A 17,304-nucleotide genomic window follows, 5' to 3' on the forward strand; every position below is an offset into this window, starting at 1 on the left:
CACATCACACTGGTTCCCCCGCAGGCCCGGCCCCCTCCCCTGCCTGTCTCCTCACCCCCTCGGATTCCTTGCTGGCCAGATCAGTTGGCATGGTATCAATTTTAAATGATTCTTTTCCCCTTTTCTTTAAATTTATTTTTTCTTTTCCATTGTGATTTAAGAATGATTCTTGGGAAAAAAAAAAAAAAAAAGAATGATTCTTGGGACTTCCCTGGTGGTCCAGAGATAAAGACTCTGAGCTTCCACTGCAGGGGCACGGATTTGATCCTTGATTGGGGAACTAAGATCCTGCATGCTGCTCCGAATGGACAAAAATTTAATTAATTAAAAAAAATTATTGATTGGCCTTTGGCACATGCATGCCAAATGGTCATGGGTATGAGCGTGCACGTGTGACTGTGTGTTGGGAGGCGGGGCTCACCTCTCAATGATGTAGCTATAGTTGTCCTGAAGGGCCACAGGGTCGAGGACTCCGTGGTGACATGCTGAAAGTTCACTGTGGGCAACAAAAGATGGTGAGATGCCACCTGACCCAATGCAAGACCAGTGAATTGTTCCCTTTGACACACAGATCGCTCCCATTGGTTGGATGGGGCTCTCTAAGATGCTCCAGGCTCATCTCACATCTTCCCTGCCTGGCCTAGACTCAGCCATATCACCAAGGAGCCCTAATTCCTTGGGCTGGAGAATGATGTTACACTCGGAAATCTGGGAGCTGGGTGTCCTGACTTTTGAGATGATCCTTTCCCTTTTTATCTTTGTACTGTTACCATCGGCGCATATATCCTTAAGCAACATGGTATCAGCAAGGGGATTGGTTCTAGGATCTGCTGAAAATAACAAAATCCCAGGATGCTCAAGTCCCATAGTGGGGGGCCTCTGTATGTGAGAGTTCTACATTCGCCAGTTCCACAGTCGAAGATTCAGTTAACCTAGAAGGTAAACACGATCCATCCACGGTTGGTTAAATCTACCCACAGATACAGGGCTCAACTGTAGTTTATTTTTGCCAGATTTTTTTTTTTCTTTTTTCAATGCTGTGCGCCTTGTGGGATCTTAGTTCCCCAACCAGGGATCGAACCCTCGTTCTCCACAGTGGTGCAGAGTCCTAACCACAGGACCACCAGGGAATTCCCCTGATTCTGGATTTTTTTTTTTTAAAGAACAGAATCATGCTATGTGTTCTTTTCTGTCTTTTGATTCCACACCTATGTTTGTATGATCCACACAAGTAACCCTGTCTCATGCCTTTTCACTGCTGTGACATTCCATTGTATCAAAACCTTTACACTTGATTTATCCATCCTGCTGTCAATGGCCATTTGAGTTGGCTTGCTTCCAGCTTGGAGCTATTAAGAATAATGCTGCTGAGAACATTCTGGAACCTGGGTCAGTGCAAATGTGCATGAGTGGAATTGCTGGTGGAAAGATATACATTCTAAAGCAGCTGAAAAAATATCACCAGCCATGTCTGGAAGTTCCCGAAGCTGCCAGGGGGTTCCCACTCTGAAGTTCTACTGCTACCGTCCAGGCTTTGTCAGTTTTGCTGCTCTGCTGGTGAATAACCCTCTCTAATGTGTATCACTTTTGTTTTCATTTTCTTATTGAAGTTGACAACCTTTCCTGCACTTTTTATGTATTGATCAGCCTTTCCCCCACCCTTTATTTGGAAGTGCCTGCTGAAGCCTTTTGCCCATATTTTTCTCTTCATTTGTCATTTCCTTTTTCTTTCTTTCTTTTTTTTTTGATTCATAGGAATTCTTTATAAATCCTGGATACAAGTCTTTTGTTCATTACATGTGTGGCAAATACTGTTCCCACCCTCTTTAGGGCAGAAGCTTTGAAAAGATTGTTTTAAAACACTTTCCTGCACATATGTTCTAAATACATCATTGATTGATTCAATAAAGCATTTCCATTTTGGGGGGAAAAATGCGGTAAAATTGTCCCTTGAGTTTATTAGTGCCCTTCTGCGGTGAAGTGCTGAGGCCGGCTCTTGCAAGCCATTAAATCCTCAGGAATTTTGTGGGGCAGTAGAGACCCACTCCACTACTCTTGCCTGGAAAATCCCATGGATGGAGGAGCCTGGTAGACTGCAGTCCATGGGGTCGCTAAGAGTCGGACATGACTGAGCAACTTCACTTTCACTTTTCACTTTCATGCATTGGAGAAGGAAATGGCAACCCACTCCAGTATTCTTGCCTGGAGAATCCCAGGGACAGGGGAGCCTGGTGGGCTGCCGTCTATGGGGTCACACAGAGTCGGACACGACTGAAGTGACTTAGCAGCAGCAGCAGCAGAGACATGTCGGTAGCAATCAGTGGGCTCAGTGGGAGCATTTATACTATAAGAATTGCAAAAGCTACCAAACCAGGCTCCCCGGCTACCCAGAACTGGCTGTTGCCCGTTTACCAGCACACCACCGCCTGAAGGGAAAACTATGGCAACCTATCTGACCAATCTTCAGGGTTCTTTCTTTCTTTTTGAAATTTCACGCTGGTGATTTTTCTTTTTTGAAATGTAAGCCACTAATTTTATGTGTTATTTATTTTTGGCTGCCCTGGATTTTCCTATGCCTAGCTGCGAGTGGACTCTCTCTAGTTGTGGTGGGCAGGGACTACCCTCTGGTTACAGCACATGGGCTGGTCATCACAGTGGCTTCTCTTGTTGCGGAGTGGGGGTTTTAGAGCTCGCAGGCTTCAGTAGTTGTGGCTCCCGGGTTCTAGATCACAGGCTCAGTAGCTGTGCTGCACGGGGTTAGTTGCTCCTTGGCATGTGGGATGTTCCTGGATCAGGGATCGAACCTATTTCCTGCACTGGCAGGAGGATTCTTTACCACTTAGCCACCACGGAAGCCCGCTTTTCTTCTTCTTCTTTTTTTTTTTTGGCAATTTCATGCTGGTGATTGTTCTTTTTTAAAAAAATGTAAACCACTAATTTCTTAAGAAAAAACTTTAACCCCAAAGTTGCATATTAATATTATACACAGAGACACAGTTGACTTTTAGCACATCCTTACATAAACTCAAATATTTACACTTTTAAAATAATCTCCATTTAACATGTGAAATTTCTGAAAAACATAAAAACATTAATACTTTCCTTGTGTCTCATGGCTGCATTCCCTGTAGTAACCAGAGGCAAAGTTCCTCCAAATGTTCAGCAGGTTATTAAACACAAAAACTCAGCAATTGTAATCAAAATGAAGAACACGGATTAAAAGGGAGAAAGAGAATGAGCAAAGGCTGAAAGGAGCAGAAAGAACAGGTGAATATCACCAAGTCAGTGGGGGGCCGGGCAGCCACCTGCAGGAAACTCAAAGTTAATCTATTAGGATTAATTATTGAGCAGCTGTTCCTTATGGAAATATTAAACATATACAAAAGTAGACAGTAGTGTCACCCACCTTTAGCAATTGTGAAGCAATGGTGACTGTCTCATACAGTCCCTAAGCCCCACTTTCCTCTCCCCGCCCCTCACTTTCACCCTCCCGACACACTCACTTCTGAATGACGATCTTCTTCTCCAGGTCGCACCCCACTGAAATGAGCGCTGTCTGCAGGTGGGGAGACACAGATCGGGGGAGGGGAAAGGGGTAAATGGGGATGCTGACCCAAGTCAGTGAGGGCGCCCATAGCCTGGCCCCGGTGAAAGCCCACGAAGGGTTGCACTCAACCCAACAGGGACTGGAGACCCTGAGCTTGGATGGAAATGCGGTAACCAGGTGCCTGGGACTCACAGAGTCAATCCCTAAGAACCTGCGCTAGGTATGGGGTGCCACTAAGATTCCCCCCATTTGATAACTCCCAGCTGGTACACCTGCTCTGCGGATGGTGAGTCCTAAGGCACAGGCCTGGGGAAGATGAAGGGGAGGGGCAGCCACCTTGGCATCTGGGACAGGATTGCATCCATTTCCAGATCCTGAGTGTGAGCTCAGCTAGCACCTTGGGGAAAGCTAGTGAAGGCCTGCTGCCATTAGTCTGAACACTAAAGACAAAGAATATGAGATGGCAGAAGTTTGGGTCATACCAGTGGCTTAAGGTCTACACATGAAATTTCTTTGTTGGCGATGTCCAGAGTGATGGTAGATATTGTGGGTCTCTTTATGCTACAAGGCAATGGGAGTGTGTGTAATTGTAAAAAGCATCATTGACCCATCCATTCATTTTTCTATTCATCCATCTATCCATCCATCCACCCATTTATCTATCCATTCATCCATTCATTCATCCATCCATCCACCCATCCATCCATTCATTTCTCCATTCATTCACTCATCTTTTCATCCATTCAGTCCAGAATATTGACCAAGAACCATGGGCTCAGACATGGTGGCCCCACCCTCCCTCTAGTTTCTACCTCTTCTTGAGTCAGTTTTTTAAATTGATATATAATAGCTTTGAAAAGAACACCTGGGCCCCAATTTTATTATCACCTAGCTGCATATAATGTTTTAACATCATTCTTTTAACAGCTTCTGTATCCACACTTTTTTTTAAAACCCCAAACTCCTAATCCATCCCTCCTTCCCGACCACCCTCTCGCACTCAGCAACAAGTCTGTTCTCTGTGTCTGTGAGTCTGTCTTTCTTTTGTAGATAGGTTCATCTGTGTCATATTTTAGATTCCACAAGTCATATCATATGCTATTTGTCTTTCTCTAAAGAGTTTTTCATCGTTCTTGCTTGACCGCCCTTGGACTAGGGGAGCCTGGATCTTGGTTCTGCTTTCCCCAGCTCCTGCTAAGGGAAGCCTCCAGAGACCCTGGGGCCACCTGCCACTACCATCAGGTGGCATACCTGGAGGTGACATACCTGGAGGTGAAGTTGGGGTCGGCCCTGCCCCAGTGGTGCTGCTGCTTCAGCGAGATGTTCTGTGGAACCAAGAGGGAAAATACAAAATGCAGCTACCACTGCAGGACAGCCCCAGGGTGGTCCTGGAATGGGGTTCAGGAGCAGGGCAGGACCAGGGGTGGGGGTGGGGGTTGGAGGGGTGTGGGGGAGCTGGGAGGAGGAGACTGGGAGGCATCCAGCCCATCTCTGGTTCTAATTTCCTTCTAAAAGCTCATGGAAATGCCCCCTCTTCCCAAGCTCCTTCATTCCCTCACTGTCTCTGTCCTGGGGACCCACAGTGGGGTATGAATCAGTTTCCCCTCCTATTTAACTGTGATGTGACAAGGTCTGGTGCAAAGAATTTGTTGTGGTCTGGGGTCAAGTCCAGACTTCCTGGTGTGACCCTAGCTGTGGCCTGCAGGTCACCCAGACCCACATGTAAGCCAAGCCCCTCCCTGCGGCCCGGTTTGCCTCCTGATGCCTCCTCCCATCCCTCCTCTGGGGGACTGTCACCTGCCTAGGTGGGGAAGGGGCAGGGGCTTCTTCATACTCTGCAGCACCTGATCTGAGTGTTTGTAAGGGAGGGATGACGGACGGAGGTCAGACCTTGAGGGACATCATCAGGTGACCCTTGACATCTGCAGGTCAAGGCCGAGGCCCTCAGCCTGAAGATCCGGGTTTGGTGGGGGTGGGGGGAAGGGTACGCGGGGCGGGTGCGTTACAACGAGCTCACCAGTCTGTGCTTCGTGTTGCCGTCGTAGGTGTAGCCGTCCTCATAGATGACCGCCTGCAGCCCCAGGGAGTAGGGGTTGCTCACCATTACCTGGGGGGCGGGGGGGGGGGGGGGGAGGTGGTAAACGGGAAGGGAGACGCATGCGCTGTACAAGAGCTCGCAGGAGCCAAAGGGCGCCGCTTGGGGGCGCAAACACCGGTGACCCCAGTGCCCCATTGGACTGAAGACCCAGCTTGCTCCGCAAATACTACTGCAGGTTCCATCCCCAAATATGCCCCCTTATCATACACCCTAACTGTGGCTCTGAGGCCCTCTGTGAGGACAGCCTGGGGCTGAAGCGCCGCAAGATCCAGACTGGCCCCTCGTGCGCGGAGAGGCTCGTCCTGTGCTGGGAGGGGGCTTGAGGAGTACCGGTGAGAGTGCGGGGCAAAATCCGGCGGCCAGGCTCCTCTCTCAGGGCCCTAGTCCCAGCTGGCTGGACATCCCCTGGAATCTTACAGTACTCCCCTGTTTTCAGCTTGATTGCTTATACCCAAGGGTCCAGGTTTGGACACCTGGGTTTCAGGTCCAGGGATGCCTGCTTTTTTTCTCAGGCATGCCCTGCAGGCGGGAAAGCCAGCGCTGGCTGAGCTGGGAGGAAAGGGCCTTTTTTGGAAAGGGTCCGGCGCAGCTCAGAAGGGGGTTGGAGGACTGGCATAGAGGTATAGCGAAAGGAGGCAGGGTGGGCAGAGGGACAGCTACGGCCAGACATCTGGATGCTGGTGTCTGGAGGAAGAGGAGAAGTCTCTGGGGGCTTCATGAGCCAGTGTCTCTCTGGGAGGATGCTAGGGAATTCCCAGAGCCTGGGAACTGTGGTCGCGAGATATGAGGCCAAGGATGGCAGGTGTTAAGAGACACTTGTCAAACAGATAAAGTGTCCTTACTAGTGGGACAGGTAACGTGCCTGGCCGGGGTATCATTAGGGCCGTCAACTCCAACTGGCTGTTCATGTCAATAGTGTACATTTTGTTTTCAAATTCTCCTTGCAGAAGTTCCACCTAGTTAGAAGTAAATTATGTTAAAGGAGAAAAAGAAAAAAAGAATCCATCAATCTTTGGATCAATTAAATCAAGCCTCTGTTCCCCAAAATACAGAGCAAGTGACCAGTGGCAGGTGGGGGGTCCCTGGGGATGGACCCTCTCAGTCTGGTAGGTGCAGCAGCCCGGGCTGTCACTCAAGCCACTCCCCACTAGACCCTGCACCCCCAGAAGACCCTGGAGGTCTCCCTAGTCGCAGCCCTTTTTCTTTCCAGAAGTAGCCTGCCCCTCTCCCCACCTGACTTCTACAGTAATCGCTTACTTGCTTCCTTCCTAGAATGATTTTTATGTCTTTATTTTAACTGGAGGATAATTACAGTATTGTGATGGTTTTTGCCATACATCAGTATGTATCGGCCATAGGTATACATGTGTCCCCTCCATCCTGAACCTCCTTCCCACCTCCCTCTGCATTTCCTAGAATGATTGCCGAGTGCACATCCCTAGGGCTTCCCTAGGTGCTCAGTGGTAAAGAAGCCACCTGCTAATGCAGGAGACATGAGACTCGGGTTCGATCCTAGGGTTGGGAAGATCCCGTGGAGTAAGTTGCCTGGAGAACCCCATGGCCGGAAGAGCCTGGTGGGCCACAGTTTAGGTGATGGCAAAGAGTCAGACACCACAGCACAGCACAATGCATCCCCAGATGATGTAACTTAGTTTTTCTGTTTGCAAACATTGTCTTTTTCAGTCTCTTTCAACCTACAGTTTTCCCTCCCTTCCTTTCTTTTTTGTTTCTTTCCTAGGCATCTTTAAAAAAGAAAAAAAAAATTATTTATCTAGCAGCGCCGGGTCTTAATTGTGGCACATGTGATCTTCGATCTAACTTGCTGCACAGGGGATCTGTAGTTGTAGCATGTGGGATCTAGCTCCCTGACCAGGGATTGAACCCAGAGCCCCTGCATTGGGAGGGTGCGGTCTTAGCCACAGGACCACCATGAAAGTCCCTCTATGCCATCGAACCTGTAGATTTCTCATCATCTGGATTTTCCCTGGTGAGGCTGGACACCCATTCCTTCGTGCTCTGCCTTTTCTGGCAGATTGGCAGCTGGATCCATCAGATTAGGGCAGAATTGAGACGGGAGACCCAATGGTGATCCACCTTCTGTCGGTGGCACCTAGTGGCCGACTGTCTCTCTTTTCCAATGTTGAGCATCGGCACAGGGCAATATCCTATCATTTTGTTTTCATATATTCACCAGAATAATTTTATGAGGAGACCTGCTCCCTGTGCTATTTGCTGACTCAGGAGAAGGTGTGGAGGAGAGGTGGAGAAATTGCATCTTGCCTTTTTTTTAATCTGGTTTTTGAGATTGTGTGTTGGCTGCCTGGTGTCCTAGGAAGAGAACCAACAAGTTGCTTCTAGTTCCAGACCTCGGGTTGATAAGGGATGACATGGTTAACTGAATTGTTCTGTCCTGGCAACAGGACTCATCGCTGCCCATGGGCATCCTGGTCTCCTGGTGAGGGTGGAGGTGCCTTCAACGCTGAGTGGCTATCTCCCCATCCAGACTCTGTTCTTTAAAAGTGAATCAAGGACTTCCCTGGTGGTCCAGTGGTAAAGAATCCACCTGCCAACCGCAAGGAACATGGGTTCTATTCCTGGTTCAGGAAGATCCCACCTGCTGAGGGAGCAACTAAGACTGTGCGGCACGATTACCGAAGCCCAGGCTGTAGATAGAGCCCGTGCTCGACAAGACAGGCACCCGCGGTAAGAGAGCAGCTAGAGAGTAGCCCCAGTAGCACCATCATCTCATAAAAGGATATTTTGGACAAAAGGTGCTTGATTGGGCTTCCCTGGTGGCTTCAGCGGTAAAGAATCTGCCTGCCAATGCAGGAAACATGGGTGTGATCCCTGATCCAGGAAGATCCCACATGCCACTGAGCAACTAAGCCCGTGCACCACAATTATTGAGCCTGTGCGCTAAAGCCCGGAAGCTGCAACTACTGAGCCCACGTGCTACAGCTACTGAAGCCCGAGTGCCCTAGAGCCTGTGCTCCGAAACAAGAGAAGCCACCGCAACGATAAGCCTGAGCACTGCAACTGGAGTGACAGCCCCGCTTGCCGTAACTAGAGAAAAGCCCGAGCGGTTAGGAAGACCCAGCACAGCCAAAAATAAATGAGTAATTTTTTTTAAATGGCACTTTTTTTTTTTCTCATTCCACTGATTGCTGTGGATCCAAAGGCTCTTTGGAAATGGACAGTCTAATATCTTTCTGGAAACTGACATTCTCCCCACCCCAAGTCATGACCACATACTTTGCAGATGCCAGCTTGGAGTTGGGGATCCATGAGAAGGGCCTGGATATTCAGGAGGCACTTCTGGAAATCGAAAGCTGGAAAGATCATGTCAGGAAGCGGGGTCAGTATTTCCAGCATCCCCACGTCAGTGAACATCAGGACCGCCTCTTGGGACCAGATGTTTTGGCCTGCAAACTAAGAGAAGAGTGACTTCTGAGATCAGCTCATTCTCATTCTTTTTTGAGGATTTAACTTTTTCCTTATGATTCATATTTACAGAAGGTAGGCCAAAAAACCAAAACTCTAAGAAACCCCATGGTCTCTGCTGCAGTCCTTGGGGTCACAAAGAGTCAGACACGACTGAGCAACTGAGCAAGAAACCAAAAAGGCCAAGCAAAGTCTTAGGTACCCTTTGCTGAGACACCTACTTTTCAGGTGTCAAATTAATTAAAATTCATGTTATATTATCACTATTGCTATTAAATGATTAACTGCTATTTTAATAACTAGAGCAATTTCTTTATAAAAAGGATCAGATGTTTGAGAACAAGACTGTTAGTCCTTAACAACTGAATAACATCGGGAGTTTACTCACTTTGATTAGAGAACTCGACTGGATTCCCAGGCTGCCATAATATAAATTATTCTCTCGAGTTAAAACTGCCAGTTCATTTTCATCTAGGGAAAGCCAAACAAGACAGAACAAAAATTGAAACAGGTTGTTTCCATGGACAGAAATATAAACATAATAAATATTAAAGTTTAAAAAGTTACCCCAAGTCCCATCATACAAACAGGTCAGCAAGTTTCTTCTGTAAAGGACCAGATGGTAAGAATGCTCTGCTTTACTGGTCATGTGATGTCTGTTACAAGTAATTGGCCCTGGGAAAGCAGCTTATGGACACTTTGTAAGTGGATAGGCAGGACTATGTGCCAATAAAACTTTATTTAAAACCCATGGTGGGTCATGGACCATGGTATGCTGACCCCTGACATAGGTACCACTGTTAGCCTTTTAGTAAACATGCTTTCCAGTAGCTTTATATACTTGGGGATCATATTCTGGGACCCTTTAAGCTGCTTTGTATTTTTTTTCTTTTTTTTAATAGTACAAGTTGAGTATTTTTTACTCTATGTACTTATTTTTCGGAGAAGGCAATGGCACCCTACTCCAGTACTCTTGCCTGGAAAATCCCATGGACGGAGGAGCCTGGTAGGCTGCAGTCCATGGGGTCGTGTAGAGTCGGACATGGCTGAGCGACTTCACTTTCACTTTTCACTTTTATGCATTGGAGAAGGAAATGGCAACCCACTCCAGTGTTCTTGCCTGGAGAATCCCAGGGATGGGGTCGAACAGAGTGGGACACGACTGAAGTGACTTAGCAGCAGCAGCAGAGTTGAAATGTATGTTTATTTCCTTCCATACACATCAGTGTAGTTGACCCTTTGGCATTCTGTTACTTAGATGAATCATAACTTTATTTGACCAATGCTCCACTGATGAGCACAGGTTGTTTCTGATCTCTGGCAGATATAGAGTTCTGAGGAACACAAGATATTCTTAAAAGGCTTTTTGTTGTTGTTGCACTGTGTGACATGCAGGATCTTAGCTCCCCAACCAAGGATCAAAACCCATGCCCGCCATGCACTGGGAGCACAGTCTTAACCACTGAACAACAATGAAAGTCCCATTAAAAGTTTTCATGAGAAGGGGTGGCAAGATCCAATGTGTGTTCTTATTTTGCTTAAAAAAGACAAGGGCGTTTCCTGCTTGTCCAGAGGTTAAGAATTCACCTGCCAGTGCAGAGGACATGGTTTCAGTCCCTGGCCTGGAAGATCCCATGTGCCATGGAGCAGCTAAGCCCATGCTCCACAACAAGAGAAGCCTCTGTGATGAGAGGCCTGAGCCCCACAACTACAGAGTAGCCCCCAGTTGCCACAACTAGAGAAAAGCCTGCGCGGCAATGAAGACCCAGCAGAGCCACAAGTAAATAAATAAGTATTTTAAGGAAAGGGAGATTTGGACATAGACACAACACAGAAGGCGATGGTAGAAGACAGAGGGGGAAAAGGCCACCTGCAAGCCAAGAAGAGAGGCCTCTGAAGAAACCGGCCCTGCCAACACCTTGATCTCGAACTAAGAACCTCCAGCCCTGGGAAACAGTACCTGTCTTCTGTTCTGATTCACCCAGTTTTGGACTTCCCTGATGGTACTGCGGTGAAGACTCTGTGCTCCCACTGCAGGGAGCTCGGGTTCGATCCTTGGTCTTGGAACTAAGGTCCCACATGCCCTGAGACGTGGTCAAAACAATAATAGTAATTCACCCACTTGGTGGAGGTTTGTTAGAGCAGCCCCAACAAACGACATCCAACTGACATTCCATTTCATTGCGAAAGCACACAGAAGTTTCTGCCCCGAGTTGTTCTAGAATATGTAATAATCATGTTTTGTTTGTTTTGGCCAGGTGGGATCTGGTGGTGAGGGTGGGGCGGTGTGTGTCAAGAGTGAATAAGTCAGGTCTGAAGCACTTCTAGAAAGCTACCCGGAGGTCGGGCACATACTGGCAGCAACGCTGTGGATGGTGATGTTGGCTTTGAGAATGGAATTATACAAGATGCGTTGTCCTTCTCGCACCTGGACAGATTCAACCAGCTGACCTAGGAGACAACAGGATAAATCCAGAGAGACCTATGCACATGTTGGCAAGAGGGTCCCCTGCCACCCACACAGCCCCTCGATTCTTGACTCAAAGGAAAATGCAGCCACGAGATGCAATGCTGTAAAATATTGCATGGAAGACATTAGGTTTAAGAAAATGTGACCTCCCCACCCCACCTAAATCTCGATGTGAGAGCTCTTAGGGATGGACTGGATACCAGATGAACTTTAGGATGCCTCTTACTGTATGGGTAACATGTAATCAGGCAGAAGTTTCCTTCTGGAGTGGGTACCCCCTCCTGCATGGCCAGGCCAGCCCTAAGCCCTTTTCTTGCATTGGAAGGAAACAGCCATATTCAGGTGGCCTAACTGGTACTGGGGAGCATGCTGTGATCAAAGGTACTCTGGCAGCCACAGTTGTGCCCAGAGGTCCCTGACAGCACCTTCTCCTAGGGGGCTGCCTTTTGTTTCTCTCCTGGGACTCATGTGTCATAGGCCTCAAAATAAGATCTGCAGTTCTTGGATGTGACCCCTCTGCCCTTGGGGTCTGGTGACTTTCAGAACCTGCCTACAGGGCCTAAATGTCCCAGGAGGCGGAAAGTGGGAGTTGGGGGTTGCAATGAAGATGGCAAGGTAAGAATCAGCTTGTCATGGTCCACTAAAGTCAAGGGAGAGGAAAAAACAGCCGCTTGCACTGGCCATGCCCTGAGCCTGGGCCTTGCTCACCTGAGTTTCGGGAAACCAGCAGGTTCTTCTGAAACCAAAAGATAAGGATGCCTTTCTGGCCTGGGGCGATAAGGATGTCAAGGGTCCTGTCATAGTCAAAAGGCAGCCCAAAGCTGCGGTTCAAGGGATGGTCAGAGTAGCTGAACATGGCCTGAAAGAAAAATACTCAATCTTGAGTGAGAAAAGAAATCACCAAGGGGAGCCCCCCCTGGCGGTCCAGTGGTTAAGACCCTGTGCCCACAGGTTGTATCCAGAGCCTGATTCCTCGGCCACCATTACATTCTTAGGATTTCCAGAGTCTGGGAGTGTCTGTTATTCATGACGGGACCCTGGCAGTGTGTGCAGGTGCTTGAGGGGATTCTGGATGAGGGGTGGCCCCACTGTGTGATTCGAGGGAGGGCCTTTTAGCCACCAGGCAGCAGCCCAGCCTCTGGGAGCTTCCCGATCCCAGGGTCTCCCCCAGATTTCAGAGCCGCACACTTTGTTCAGGAATTTTGCAGCAGGAGTACCAACTCTACTTTAATCTTTGCCTGACTTCATCGTTTTTCTTCAAGTGCACTTTGCATGAACTGATTCCTCTTTTTAGTTTTATCCTAAATGATACCTATGATGTCATGGTTTCCATGTCCCTATTTTCTGAATCCACGTGAAAATAATCATTAAAAAAAGGGGTGACACGAAGCATGTAAATGGTCTCGGGTGCCACCAGTGACACATGCACCATATTTCATATTTTATCCCTAGTGCCCAGCACCTCCTAGACCCTACTAAAGTATTGCTGAGTGCATGGCTGAATGAGATAATGAAGGTGGGTGGTGGGTGTGTGGGTGGGTAGAAGGGTAGATGGATGAGTAAGTAGATGGATGGATGGATGAGTGGATGGATGAATGAGAGAGTGGATGGATGAATAGGAGAGTGGATGGATGAATGGATGGGTGCATAGATGAATGGATGGGTGCATGGATGGATGGATAAGCAGGTTAATGGATGGATGGAGGGACAGATAAGTATTTTTTTGGATGGTGAGTGGGTGGGGAGATAGGTGGATGGATAAATAGATAAATGGAAGGATGAATGGAGATGGATGAATGGATGGAAGAGTAGGTGGGTAGATGGGTGGATGGGTAGGGGGATGGATTAATAGGTAAATGGGAGAATGGATAGTGCTGGGGTCCAGCCTCGGCAGGATCCAGGGGGTACCCTCAGGATGAACAGCGTCGGCGAGAGAGAGAGAGAAGACACTTGAGACCAGCCTTGATAGGGCCAAGTCTGCGAGGGAGAAAGAGAGAGAGAGAGAGAGAGTGACCAGACGGGGGGTGCAGCAGACTCTGGCAATGCTTTATTTTTTACCGTGGCTTTTATACCCTAAATTAGTACATTTCTAAGGGGAAGATAGTTTAACATTACATCAGCTTGTTCTTCACGAAACCAGGGTGTTTTCTGCATACTTCTTTGTTTATGAGGGTCTTGTACATTATCTTCTGGCCTTGGGGCCTATTAACATTTTATGCAAGTCAGGTGAATGTAAACCTATTTTCTGTTTCTATGGTGACCGTAACTGAAAGGTAGCAGTCTCACAGGGCAACAGTACAGAGCAGAAGTATAACCTTGTTAACACAAAAATTAATCCTTCTGCAGAAGTTGTCAGTCGCGTTTATCTAAGAAGTTTACCCCAGACTGACTCTGCGGCTTCAGTGAGGCAGCCTCTGCCTAGCACTCCTGGCTGACAATTAGCAACCATCTCATTGTTACCACACTAGGGCTAAGTTCTTATTTCTCTAGATCTTTAACTATATTAACAATGGTTTCTATAACACAACCTTAGCATATTAAAAGCAAAAACACAGCAAGCAAAACACAGCAAGCAAACGTCAACCCAATAACCACCTTTAGAATAATTTTTCTTATGTTTTCTAACAGGACCCCTTCACCCCTCAAAAATGCTCTATGTCTATTAGGGCTTTTATATAATCATAAATCATATATAATTTATGCTATTTTATGATTAGGATATTATAAGCAATCATGCATATTAGTACCAAGGGCATAAATGCATTTGGCTAACAAACTACCAGCAAAGGAGTTTAAATTAAAACACTCCTTTCACCCTGGATAATCTCATAAAATACCACCACCTGGGAAACTTATTGATTGAAGTTCTAAATTGATTCTTATTTGGGAAGAGATCGGGGAAGGCCTTCTGCCTGTGTCACAGAAATTAGGGAGTAGTCTATTGAGGCAGGCATCAGAAAGACAGTTATCATCTTTAAGGTGAGCACCAGGGGCAGCTTTTCGAAATCCCTGAAAACCTGATCTGCCTTGCCTGTCAGGCTTTCTCCTCGTGACCTTGTCATGGGTGGGATCTTGTGAGCTGGCCTTTCGAAACCCCTGAAAACCTGATCCGCCTTGCCTGTCAGGTTTTATCCCTCATGACCTTGTCATGGGAAGGGTCTCGTGTGTTGGCTCCCGGCAGGATAGAAAGGTGGAAGGATGTGTAGATGGGTGGAAGAGTGGGTGGATGGATACATGGATGGACAGGTGAGTCAAAAGCTAGATGGAGTTCAGATATGAAAATCTAAGTGTATGAGTTTTGACAAAAACCTGTCCTGGTGTAAAGGTCACCGAAGTGGTTTTTCCCAGTCCAAACGGTACTTACCATCTGTTGGTCAACAAGAAGCAGCCCGACCTGTGACAGGGAGTGAAGGGAGAAGATCCCGCCCAAGGTCCCAACTAGCTCTGCCTGTGAAACAAACAGAATCCTGCATGTGAATAAGATCATCAGTGTGCTTCCTTTATAACTTAACTCTAGATTAGCTAGTAAGCTAAAAGGAAAGAAAGTCTTTTTTATTATGATATTTTTTATTATGATCTGTTTCCCCTCTGTAGCATTGAAAGAGTCAATTCCTAGGCAGATTGATGAAGTCCAGGGTCCCCAAGGAGGAGAAAGGGGTCTGGAATTCTCAAGGAGGAGAAAAGGACAAACATTTTTATCCCTCTACGTTCCTTCAGTCCACCACCAGTGAAGTCGCTCAATCGTGTCCGACTCTTTGCAATCCCATGGACTGTAGCCTACCAGGCTCCTCCATCCATGGAATTTTCCAGGCAAGAGTACTGGAGTAGGTTGCAATTTCCTTCTCCAGGGGATCTTCTGGACCCAGGGATCAAACCCAGGTCTCCCGCATAGTCTTAGTCAATTACACAACTCAGTTTAAACTCTGTACTAGGGATTATACAACAATGTATCTGGCTGGAGGACAGTTTCTCCTTCCTGAAAACCTTCTGACTAATCCTGATATCTTAGAAGGGTTAGATCATGGGAGTAGGTCTGATAGGATCTTTCTATTGTTAAATTTTGATCTTGTTATCCTAAAATGTAAATTGTGGGAGTGGGTCTGGTAAAATTTTCACAAACTTGAGACTTCTTTTGATTCACTGTAATAACTAATTAAAAGGTATATAACTCCATTGCTAACACTAGCAAAGGGTACTCTTTCTGCCTCCTTCTGATGTCTATGTCAGAAGCTTTCTCTATCCCTTTTATACTTTAATAAAACTCTATTACACGAAAGCTGTGAGCGATCAATCCTCGTCTCTGGCCCCGGATTGAATTCTTCTCTTCCAGAGGCCAAGAGTCCCAGCGTCTTTTGTGGTTCAGCAACAACCTTTCAGCATCTCGGGCAGAACTTTGAATGCAGACAGCTTGGTGTGGGGTGCTCGAGGAAGTGGGGTGACCCAGACTCTGAGATGCCCGCCTAAATCCCTCACTCCTGCTTCGGCCCTTCATTCCTGATCTTTGGCTGGGCGGCAGAGTGCCCATCAGCAAGCATGTTGGAGCATGGGGCCGAGGACCCCAACCAGTGGACAGTGGGACAAGTTGCCATGGCAACCTACCTGGCTCCCCCACCCCTCCCTGGACATCTTTCAGGTAAAAGAGAAAGACTGCCATCTTATTTAAGCCTCTGTTACTTGGTTGTGTTTGGGTGTGTGTGTAGGGGGGTGGGGTGGTATTTCTATTATATACAGTATTATGGACCAAATGGTGTCCTCCTCCAGTTCATAGCTTAAAACCCCAACCCCCTGTCTTAGTCTGTTCAGGCTGCTACAACAAAATATCAGAGACTGGGTGGCTTATAACAACAGAAAGGCTGGAAGTCCAAGATCAAGGGACCAGCGTGGTCAAGTGAGGGCCTTTTCCTGGGTTGCAGACTTCTTGGTGTGTCTTTATATGGAGGAATGGGGTGAGCTGGCTCTCTGGGGCCTCTTTTTAAAATTTTTTATATTTTGGCTGATTGGGGTCTTCCTTATAGCACACAGGCTTTCTCTAGTTGCAGAGCACTGGCTATAGAGCTCAAAGGTTCAGCAGTTGCAGCATACAGGCTTAGTTCCCCAACCAAGGATTGAACCTGCGTGCCCTGCACTGGAAGGTGGATCCCTAACCACTGGGCCACAGGGAAGCCCTTCTGGAGTCTCTTTCATAAGGGCACTAATTCCATTCGTGAGGGCTCCACTCTCATGACTTAAGCGCCTCCCAAAGACCCCTAATACAGATCACATCAGGTGTTAGGATTTCAACCTACGAACTGTGGGGGGTGGGGGGGGCACAAACATTCATAGAACCTCCAAAATGATAGTATTTAGAGGTAGGGTCTTTGGGTAGTGATTAAATCTAGATGAGGTCAGGGTGGGATTAGTGCCCTGATAAGAAAAGACACCATGAAATTAAAAGATGCTTGCTCCTTGGAAGGAAAGCTATGACAAACCTAGACAGTATACTAAAAAGCAGAGGCATCACTTTGCTGACAAAGGTCCATATAGTCAAAGCTATGGTTTTTCCAGTGGTCATGTATAGATGTGAGAGTTGGACAGTAAAGATGGCTGAGCACCGAAGAATTGATGCTTTCAAACTGGTGCTGGAGAAGACTCCTGAGAGTCCCTTGGACTGCAAGGAACCCATGTCTTCTACATTGCCAGGTGGATTCTTTTTTTGTTTGTTGGTTTAGAAGGGGCTGCCCCACAGGGCAAACAGGTTTATTGCAGCTG

The 17,304-nt window shown here is 47.3% G+C and overlaps 1 protein-coding gene across 1 annotated transcript in view; it reads right to left on the minus strand.

Moving 5' to 3' along the window:
• CATSPERD (cation channel sperm associated auxiliary subunit delta) overlaps window positions 1-17,304 on the minus strand; it is a 42,488-nt gene that overhangs the window by 12,768 nt on the left and 12,416 nt on the right. The window contains exons 8-18 of the mRNA XM_061152166.1: window positions 14,921-15,004; window positions 12,265-12,415; window positions 11,442-11,537; window positions 9,475-9,557; window positions 8,898-9,074; window positions 6,488-6,601; window positions 5,565-5,654; window positions 4,814-4,872; window positions 4,030-4,108; window positions 3,504-3,556; window positions 422-496 (exon numbers count right to left, since the gene is read on the minus strand). Coding sequence (XP_061008149.1) covers window positions 422-496; window positions 3,504-3,556; window positions 4,030-4,108; window positions 4,814-4,872; window positions 5,565-5,654; window positions 6,488-6,601; window positions 8,898-9,074; window positions 9,475-9,557; window positions 11,442-11,537; window positions 12,265-12,415; window positions 14,921-15,004 — 1,061 coding nt within the window. The remainder of the gene's footprint in view (window positions 1-421; window positions 497-3,503; window positions 3,557-4,029; window positions 4,109-4,813; window positions 4,873-5,564; window positions 5,655-6,487; window positions 6,602-8,897; window positions 9,075-9,474; window positions 9,558-11,441; window positions 11,538-12,264; window positions 12,416-14,920; window positions 15,005-17,304) is intronic.

The sequence above is a fragment of the Dama dama genome, chromosome 9, assembly GCF_033118175.1.
Source record: "Dama dama isolate Ldn47 chromosome 9, ASM3311817v1, whole genome shotgun sequence".
In the NCBI taxonomy this organism is placed as follows: Eukaryota; Metazoa; Chordata; class Mammalia; order Artiodactyla; family Cervidae; genus Dama; species Dama dama.